This window comes from Hippoglossus stenolepis, chromosome 13 (genome assembly GCF_022539355.2).
Source record: "Hippoglossus stenolepis isolate QCI-W04-F060 chromosome 13, HSTE1.2, whole genome shotgun sequence".
Classification (NCBI taxonomy): domain Eukaryota; kingdom Metazoa; phylum Chordata; class Actinopteri; order Pleuronectiformes; family Pleuronectidae; genus Hippoglossus; species Hippoglossus stenolepis.
Window position 1 is genome coordinate 5,746,506 of NC_061495.1, and position 8,446 is coordinate 5,754,951.

Sequence of the window (8,446 nt, forward strand, 5' to 3'; positions counted from 1 at the left end):
CACAGAGCAAAAATGAATTAACAATCTCAAAGCTCTGGTAGATCTTACTGATAGCAATTGTGTTTACACATGAACTTATGCCACAATCACATCGCAAACGACTGCCAGAAATGCAATGATTAAGAAAAAATACTTTATTTATGTAGGGGTAGAAAACCCTGGTATAAAACAGGGAATAGTTCACCCAAAAATGATAATGAACTCATTATCTACTCCCCACTATGCCGATGGAGGGGTGGGTGAAGTGTTTGAGTCCACAAAACGCCGCTGGAGTTTCAGGGGTAAACATAAGATATTAGGGACTTATCTTCAGACGTAAAAAAAACAACAGTAAAAAAACATAAAAACATGTCTCCATACTGCTCATGTGGTGTCATCCAAGTGTCCACATGCCCCCACATTCATATTCGAGTCGAAACGAGTTATTCATTCTTTTGTAAGTATGCAGTTGTTAAATACCCTCTGCAAAAATGATTTGGCATTGATGGGGTAAGCAAGAGGCCCTTTCCCTGTGACTCACTGTCAACATGTCTGCAGCTCAGTAAACTTGAGTTTCTTAATTTCACATTAAACAAGTAGAAAAAATGTTCTATACACAAAACAGCTCTTCCTTCAAGGCGTTAAATGTCTGCGTTCTCCATTGTTTGACACTGCAGCTTGATTTACTTAGTAACTTAACTCTGTTGAACATAGTGATTATTTTCCAGCGTGTTAGGTATTAAAAAGAAGACTTAACTACCCTGCAGGAATTGGGTGAAGTGTGTGTCCTGGAAACGGCTTAAGTTAAAGGGAACATAACAAATGCTGACAAGAGACTGAAATATAAAATAAGGAGGAGCTTTACTCAAAAAGGTGGACTTCTGGAACAAAGGTCAGAGAAGGCACAGCTGACAACCGATCAGAAAGACAAGACTAAAAGAAACACCACCATGACACACCGGTTCTTTGAGGGGAAGGATCACGCCTCCATCTACCAAAAGTATCGCTTTGCACCTCCAGATGAGGTCAAAGATATTATTTTGCGATACTTATCAGATAAGGTAAGACGTGGTCAGTACTATGAAGATACAATACAATAGCAAAGTGCATAACGAGCTCTGGAATAGGGTATTCTGCTTATTTGTTGTGAAAACTGAGAGTTGTTGGGGAACCTGCAACATTCATCATACTGACAACGAATACTACATATACTGTATGTTGTGATCCTCAGAAGGGACAGCCACATGTGCTGGCAGTAGATCTGGGATGTGGGACAGGCCAGACCTCTCGACTATTGGCGCCGCACTTTAAAGAAGTCGTGGGAATTGACATCAGTGAGTGTCAGCTGGAGGAGGCCAGAGCTGTGCCAGGGTTCCCCAACATCGAGTACAGGTAAGACGTCTGGAGGGGCTGTTACGCTAACCTGAACACAACCTGAATTATGTAAAATCTTGTTTGTTGATTTGTACAAATATTCTTCGTGGCTCCTTTAGATCTGGAGTTTATTGCTCCTCTCATAAAGTGCCCTGCCTAGACTGCAGAAATTAGCTTTTCTAGGATCCATCCCTATCACTGATTTGGTGACTGCGAATTTGTCCAAACGGCTCTAGTGGGTTGGCTGTTCAATGCCAGACTTGGACAGAGGGCCTCTGCATTCAATTTCCGATGCCTTGATCCCCAAATTCATGGCAAGGGTGAAGAGAGTAATTGAGGCTCCACTCAATTTTCATTCTCTTTTCAAACTGACACTAATCTGATGTTGTATTTCTAGAAGTTACTCTGCGCCTACACAACTAGGCCCCCCTTTCCTTTGTGCACCTCTCTGATCAGCTGGGCGACAACTCCAATGTGTTAAAAGCTCCCAGGAATCCCAGAAACACTACACACCTTTTCTGAGGTGTCAATGAAGGTATTCTCATGGATGAAGTCCTGTAATCCTTCTGGATAAGTCACTGAAGGAGACTTAACTGAGGTTGAGTTCTGTTTCTATGGTACCCAGATGCCTACCTGTAATGGTTTATTCTTGCGCGAAATCACATGAATGAAATTCAGACTTTAAAGAGAAGCGTTCATGTAACCAGTGGTAATGGTTGTATCAGTGAACAGTGTTCAGTTGTCTTTCTCTGTGCTATTTATCTGGACTCACAGGCTGTTCTGTCTGTTGCACCTGCAGGAAAGGGAGAGCAGAGGAACTTCCATTATCTGACGGCTCTGTAGACTTGGTGACGGCATCAGCAGCAGCCCACTGGTTTGATCACTCAAGGTTCCTGGCCGAGGCCAATCGGGTTCTGAAGCCCAGGGGCTGCATTGCTCTGCTGAGTTACACTATTCAGAACAACAGACTTTCCTACCAGAACTGTGGAGAACAACTTAACAGCCTCTATGAAGAGGTGGGTGTAATAACTGAAATCATTATTTTAGTCAAATGTGAAAATAAGGATAACACCACAACTTCCAGAGTTATTCAGTAAAGTGGAGATAATGCTACTGTGGCACAGGGGTCTCTCCCACAACAGCCAGAGGTGAACCTGTTGCCTTTCAGCATCTTTTTATTAATTAAACCGCACCAAACATAAATTCCAAAACACTAAACATAAAGTGACCAGCTGTTTCTGCTGGCGTGGCTGCTCAGCTCCGTCATCTGTCTCTTTTTCTGTCTGTGTGACTCTCATGTGTTTCTCCTCATGTGTCTCATGTGTTTCTCCTCATGTGTCTCTTTCCTGTCTCTTCCCCTGTGGCAGCTCTTTTGCTGCCTTTTGAAACCAGGGAGAGTTAATTGTCCAACTAATCACCGCTCTGCCAATCAACTCTCCCTGGTTCACCTGGAGCTGCTCTCTAGCTCCTGTCACTACCATCATTAATAACTACAGCAAACATACTGATTAATCAACCTGCAGTTTTTTCTGTTTTACCTTTTGCTTGTTTTCAATGTTAGTTTATATAACTTACATTATATATTATTTTCACATACATACAGACACAACACAAAAGTCAGTGCATACAGTAAAGGATTCATGTTTTTATCTATATTCACTTTCAGGTGACACAGCTGCTGATGCCATACACCAGCATCAACCCAGTAGCTCAGTGTAACAGTAAACTGGAGGAGTTATACTCTGCCATCCCTTTTCCAGACAAAGAACGGTAATTACAACACAGACACTTAACTGACCAATGCTAAGTACACCTCTGTTATACCTAGAATTAACTGTCGGCTGACCTTTAAAAAGACAAATTAGGCATAATTTTATATCCTAGCCTATAAAATATGGATAATAAAAGTGTTTAAACATTTTGTTTGGTTTCTCAGAGAATAATTTCTGGATCTTTAAAAAAAATCTGTCATATTTAGGGAACCGATATTCATGAGTGTGTGCAAGACCAAAATAAAAGACTAGATATAGTACATTTAAATGTGGTTTTAATATAATAACAATAATAATCTTTATTTATAGAGCATATAAACATACAAGTTAAAAACAGACAGGTCATAAAACATCAGGTTTAGAAGATTAATTCTATCTAGTTTTTATATTCTATCTATCTATTTCTCATTATTTTTGTATTGAATAAAAAAATCAATCTGCTATATTGATACAACAGGATTGAAACAGAAGTGAAATCTTTCATCACTTTGAAAAACCTGGTGGGATTTATTGAGACCCTGTCCATGTTCCAAACTTACAAGAAGAAAGACCCTCAGGCTGCTAACGACCTGCTGCTCAACACTGAGAAGAGGTAACACACACACACACACACACACACACACACACACACACACACACACACACACAACACACACACACAGTTCTATAATCAGACTCTGTTTTCTCACTGCTTCACAGGTTTCTGGATGAAATGGGAGTCACGTCTCCGGACACTGAAATAGAGTGGACGATGGAATATTTCTGTGTCCTGGCATCTAAACCACAATGATCAACGCTACAGAAAAAGAAAAAGAAAAAACTGATTCTGGGATGTTAAAGCCTCTGATGTATTAAAGAGTGTTCTTATTGAATTTGGACATTTCTGTGTTTTTCCCCAGTCGGAATTCTGACTAACCTTTTCGTGTGTAATGTAAATTCTGTGTCATAAGTTTTACAACCTCACCCTTAACACACTGTGTTTTGTCACAGAAGGATTAGACTCATTCATTTTGCAGTTAAACTACGATTCAAAACATTTCCAAATGCAGCTGAACCCTCGCAGACTTATTTGTTGTAACTGCTTCAGTGTGACTTCTTAATTCTCTGCTATTTTTCAGTTTGTTGAAGGTAGCTTGCCACTTCTGACAGCGTTTACTGTTTCTACTTTGTGCAACGTGAAAATACGTGTAGTGTAATGATGACATCATACTGTATTACCATTAAAAGTACTTTCTGAAGAAGCCAATAATACAAAAAAAGATACTCAGTACTTTTTATATTTAATTGACAACCAGATATAACTGGTACATTGCAGAGACAAGTTTAAAATACCTATAATAAGCATATGAAACACTGCAATATCCAGAGGACTGATAATTTGGGATCACAACTACGGAGCAGTTTATTATTAATCCTTTGAAGTCAGTGTTGATATGTCCTCACAACCCTTGCAGTAAACGGACTGAATTAAATTCTGCTGACCAGCAGCTGTAGAGGTTTATAAGCAGTGACCGTTAATAATTAACAACCTTTAGTTAAATAGTACCATGAGATCAAGAAGCCAACAGACGCACACACAGTTGCACACATGAAGTCTTTGCAATACTATAATAACAAACATACAAATCTTACCCTCGGCCACATCGTCCTCAGTAGCTTGTTCTGACACGACCCATGAACCGACCCAGCTCTGTGAGCTTTGCATAAATGTGTTATTTTTACGATGACATTCAGTTCACTTGGCATTGTTCCACACAGAGGGAGCTGTCCCTTTAAACACCCTCATTATGAAACACATCACATACCAGCAGAGATAATGTAGCCTCCCAGTTCCTTTGCACCCCGTTGTTTCCCTCTTGTGTGTGTGTGCATCCGTGCATGCATGTGTGTGTGTGTGTGTGTCTGACCGCCTGCCTGCAGACGAAAAAAGAAGGTAATATCGATTGCTTTAATCTCTTTATGAAGCTTTTGATAAATCAGCTGTTCACAGAGGCATCAGCTAACAATGGCTCACCGTCTGTTTGAGGGCAAGAAGCATGCAGCTTCTTACTTAAAGTACAGGGTCTCTCCATCAGAACATCTTATACAACAGGTCCTTGGATTCCTGGAAAAACGGGTAAGTGCAAGTAGGAAGAGGATGGCAGCCTCTGGAATATTAACTACTGGAGGACCAATGTCAAAACTAACTGCACAGCGGTGTTATTTTGACAGAAAGCTCGTCCCTTTGAGCTGGCAGTGGATGTGGGTTGTGGCTCGGGACAGGGCACTCAGCTGCTGGCCCAACACTTTGCCTCTGTGGTGGGGACAGATGTGAGTCCTGCCCAGCTGGATTTGGCTTTGCAGTATGCTCTGGAGGCAAACATCACATATAGGTGAGCATGGACCAACCTGCAGTCAGGATTCATGAACTTAACAAGGTTTTTACATGAGACCGTAAGTGAAAGGCTAATTCAATGCTACCTGAAAGCTTCATGTGTCTCTTTTTAGTTTGTTTGTGCCATGTTTACTTGGCTACAGAGGGAGAAATCAAGCCAACCATTCAAAATATGCATGGTGAGATATCAAGATAACACCAACATTTTTATATTTACATCATATCACTTGTTTCACTCTGAGACTCTGTTGAGCAACTTGGCCACAAGAGAGAACAATGGGAACCTTGTCCGGTGAAAGTCGGTCATGCTGTGAGGCCCAGACTGCAGAACAAACATACAGTCAACTGAATAATAATCCCCTATGTGTTGTTTGGTAATATTATATATAGAATACAAATATTTAAAAAATGAAATGCATAGCATGGAAACATTGATTAAATAAACCCAGTATCAATGGAGTATTTAGTCCCAGTGTTAGAGATATTTTATGATATCTACATTACTATCAGTAAAACCTGGATGGATACCTGGTGGAGTTAATCATTTATTGCATTGGTGCAACATTAACTCAGAAATGAATTGTTGAATCTGACCTAATGATTTTTGTATTTAAGGATTCATTAGTTGTAAAATGTGGAATGGTCCAAACGTCGTTTCACCTGGTGTGTGTGTGAGGTGTTTGATTCAGTTCCTGCTACATTCCCATCTTCAGAGAGTGTGCGGCTGAGGAGCTGCCATTTGCTGACAGCTCAGTGGACCTGGTGACGGTTCTGACTGCGTTCCACTGGTTTGACAGGCCACGCTTTCTCCTGGAGGCCCACAGAGTCCTGAAGCCCTGCGGCTGCTTGGCTCTGCTCAGCTACACCATGGACATGGAGCTCAGCTACGAGGGCTGCTGCTCGCAAACACTCAACCAGGTCTGCACAGAGGTACACGCAGAGTGAGAGAGGTTACTGTGAATGTGCACATGAATACAGTTTTCAATTGTTTTTCCTGTTATAGATATACTAACATGTCAGGACACATGATTTTATCCTGTTGCTGGGGATCCCACCATTTAACAACTAAGTCATTGGTCATAACCTGTTCTTATGTCTTCATACTAAAACATCAGAGCCTTTAATCCTTACCTTTAAGATTTAAGATTACACGTGTTCAGACAGGCTTCATCACCCTGAGACAAACATAATAATAATAATAAGAAGGTGGCTCTGAGAGCTCAGTGCACTGCAACTTAAGAAAACATGCACAAGCTGACTAAACAGGCAAAAACAGGAAAAACACCTTCATCACAGCAAATACAAACAACACAAGCAAATCACAATGCACAACATCGCCATCTAGTGGATATTATTGTGTAAAACCCATCAGTGAGTAAAACACCTGACTCATGTTGTATATAATGACATTAGTGAGTTGATAGACTTTTCTGATGATTTGATCAGTTTTATGCAGCTTTAAAACTTTACCGCGACCCTCATCTTGGTCCCAGCTCTATTGAGTTGTACCGGGCGGCATATGAATCCATCGCTTACCCGGACAAGGAGTGGTGAGTGAATAACATTCTTCTTTCTAAATTCTAAATATATTCATTTCTAATCTTTTATCACTTCGGTCAGTACAGTAGTATGATTTGTGTGTGTGTGTGTGTGTGTTCATAAAAGGCAAGAGTGTGTGAGAGTGAGAAAGGCCATGCCTCTGTCCGGCTACATGGGGATGGTGGAGTCTTTCTCCAGTTATCAGATTCTGCTGAGAGAGGACCCGCAGAAGGCCGCACAACTCTCCCAGGACATTTGTCAAAAGTAAATACTTGTACACCACAGTATACACACGCATGCACATCACACACGTGTCGGTGAAAATGAAGAAAATGACTCATATGATGATATTATTATTACCTCTGCCAAGGATTTTATATTTCACCCCTGTCTGTCTGGTTGTTTGTTTGTTTGTTGATTTGTATCTTTATTTGTTCGTGAGATAGAAACTTGGATGAGAGATTTGTCATTGAAGAACCTATTAAATTTAGGAGATGGTCCGGATCTAGAATTTTGTTTTTATGAGTGATATCTATGAGTGTGTCACATTTGGTGCAGCTTGATTGAATTTAAGGAGCCTGTTGAGCCTTGGGGCGGAGGTTTGCACCATTCTAGTTGTTATATGACACGCTGAGAGATAAGATGTGCAACAGTGACAGGATGTTAACACTTTATTTCCCATGCTCCTCTCTGTCCAGGCTGATGTCCGTGATGCAGGTGACCTCAGCAGAGGCAGAGGTGGTGGTGGCTGTGAAGTATTACTACGTGCTGGCCTGTAAACCAGAGGAGGCCTGAGTCCGACCGCCTCTCACACTTTCAACACCGGTCATGAACGTCATGGACACAGGAAATCCATGTGTGAGGTTGTTTTATAAAATACCACTAGAGGGTGACACTTGATCAAGAGTCTATGTGATTATTGTCTCTGCATTCATTGTCTCTGTTCATTTTGGAGGCATTTAAAAAAAAAAACTCATCGTTTATGTGGCCTTAATCCACTTTACATAATCTCAGACAGCTATATTCTCTTTACTTGTAGACCTCTGTAGATTTATTTGCCCTGAGGCCTCCACAATACTCATTTTCCATTGAATCTTCATTTGATTTTGGCAGCAGTAATTAAGATTTCAATGATAGAGGTGATGGACCTCATAGCAGATATAAGGTGTCTGTACTGAAGAACTGTTTCATGATTGGTCCCCTCTGGCTGCTTGAGATCTGTTGTGACAGGATCATGTGTCTGTATCCACTTGGAGTGTGATTATTCTGCCGGAGACAGACACACATTAGAAACTGGCAGAGTGGAGGCATTAAGCCTTTCGTGCCACTGCCTGACTCCATTTGACTGATAACGGTGTTCTGAGTGGACATGTTTGTTTTCCTCTGCATGTCTCTACACTGCGGCGGC

At 41.0% G+C, this 8,446-nt stretch overlaps 2 protein-coding genes across 3 annotated transcripts; both read left to right on the plus strand.

Moving 5' to 3' along the window:
* Positions 1 to 929: 929 nt before the first annotated feature.
* On the plus strand, positions 930 to 4,038 carry zgc:162396 (uncharacterized protein LOC555292 homolog). Its single transcript, XM_035175055.1, has 6 exons — positions 930 to 1,040; positions 1,211 to 1,371; positions 2,153 to 2,369; positions 3,020 to 3,123; positions 3,583 to 3,717; positions 3,825 to 4,038. Exons 1-6 carry the CDS (start codon positions 930 to 932, stop codon positions 3,913 to 3,915), a joined length of 819 nt encoding a protein of 272 aa, XP_035030946.1. The 3' UTR covers positions 3,916 to 4,038.
* An 893-nt stretch (positions 4,039 to 4,931) lies between these two features.
* On the plus strand, positions 4,932 to 7,938 carry zgc:162780 (uncharacterized protein LOC555377 homolog). 2 transcript variants are annotated; one of them, XM_035174886.2, is made up of 6 exons: positions 4,932 to 5,241; positions 5,337 to 5,497; positions 6,213 to 6,429; positions 6,946 to 7,049; positions 7,165 to 7,302; positions 7,737 to 7,938. In XM_035174886.2, the coding sequence occupies exons 1-6, from the start codon at positions 5,131 to 5,133 to the stop codon at positions 7,831 to 7,833; spliced, it is 828 nt and encodes a 275-aa protein (XP_035030777.1). In that variant the 5' UTR covers positions 4,932 to 5,130; the 3' UTR covers positions 7,834 to 7,938. The 2 variants fall into 2 exon arrangements, with proteins under 2 accessions (XP_035030777.1, XP_035030778.1); XM_035174887.2 differs by having other exon boundaries at positions 6,213 to 6,417.
* The last annotated feature ends 508 nt before the right edge of the window (positions 7,939 to 8,446 follow it).

Bases quoted from the DNA above. Each gene is read 5' to 3' on its own strand.
- zgc:162396 (XM_035175055.1), top strand. From the start codon at position 930: ATGACACACCGGTTCTTTGAGGGGAAGGATCACGCCTCCATCTACCAA. The intron at 1,041-1,210 runs GTAAGACGTGGT...TGTGATCCTCAG, and splicing joins TGCGATACTTATCAGATAAG to AAGGGACAGCCACATGTGCT. The intron at 2,370-3,019 runs GTGGGTGTAATA...ATTCACTTTCAG, and splicing joins TTAACAGCCTCTATGAAGAG to GTGACACAGCTGCTGATGCC.
- zgc:162780 (XM_035174886.2), top strand. From the start codon at position 5,131: ATGGCTCACCGTCTGTTTGAGGGCAAGAAGCATGCAGCTTCTTACTTA. The intron at 5,498-6,212 runs GTGAGCATGGAC...TCCCATCTTCAG, and splicing joins GAGGCAAACATCACATATAG to AGAGTGTGCGGCTGAGGAGC. The intron at 7,303-7,736 runs GTAAATACTTGT...CTCTCTGTCCAG, and splicing joins TCCCAGGACATTTGTCAAAA to GCTGATGTCCGTGATGCAGG.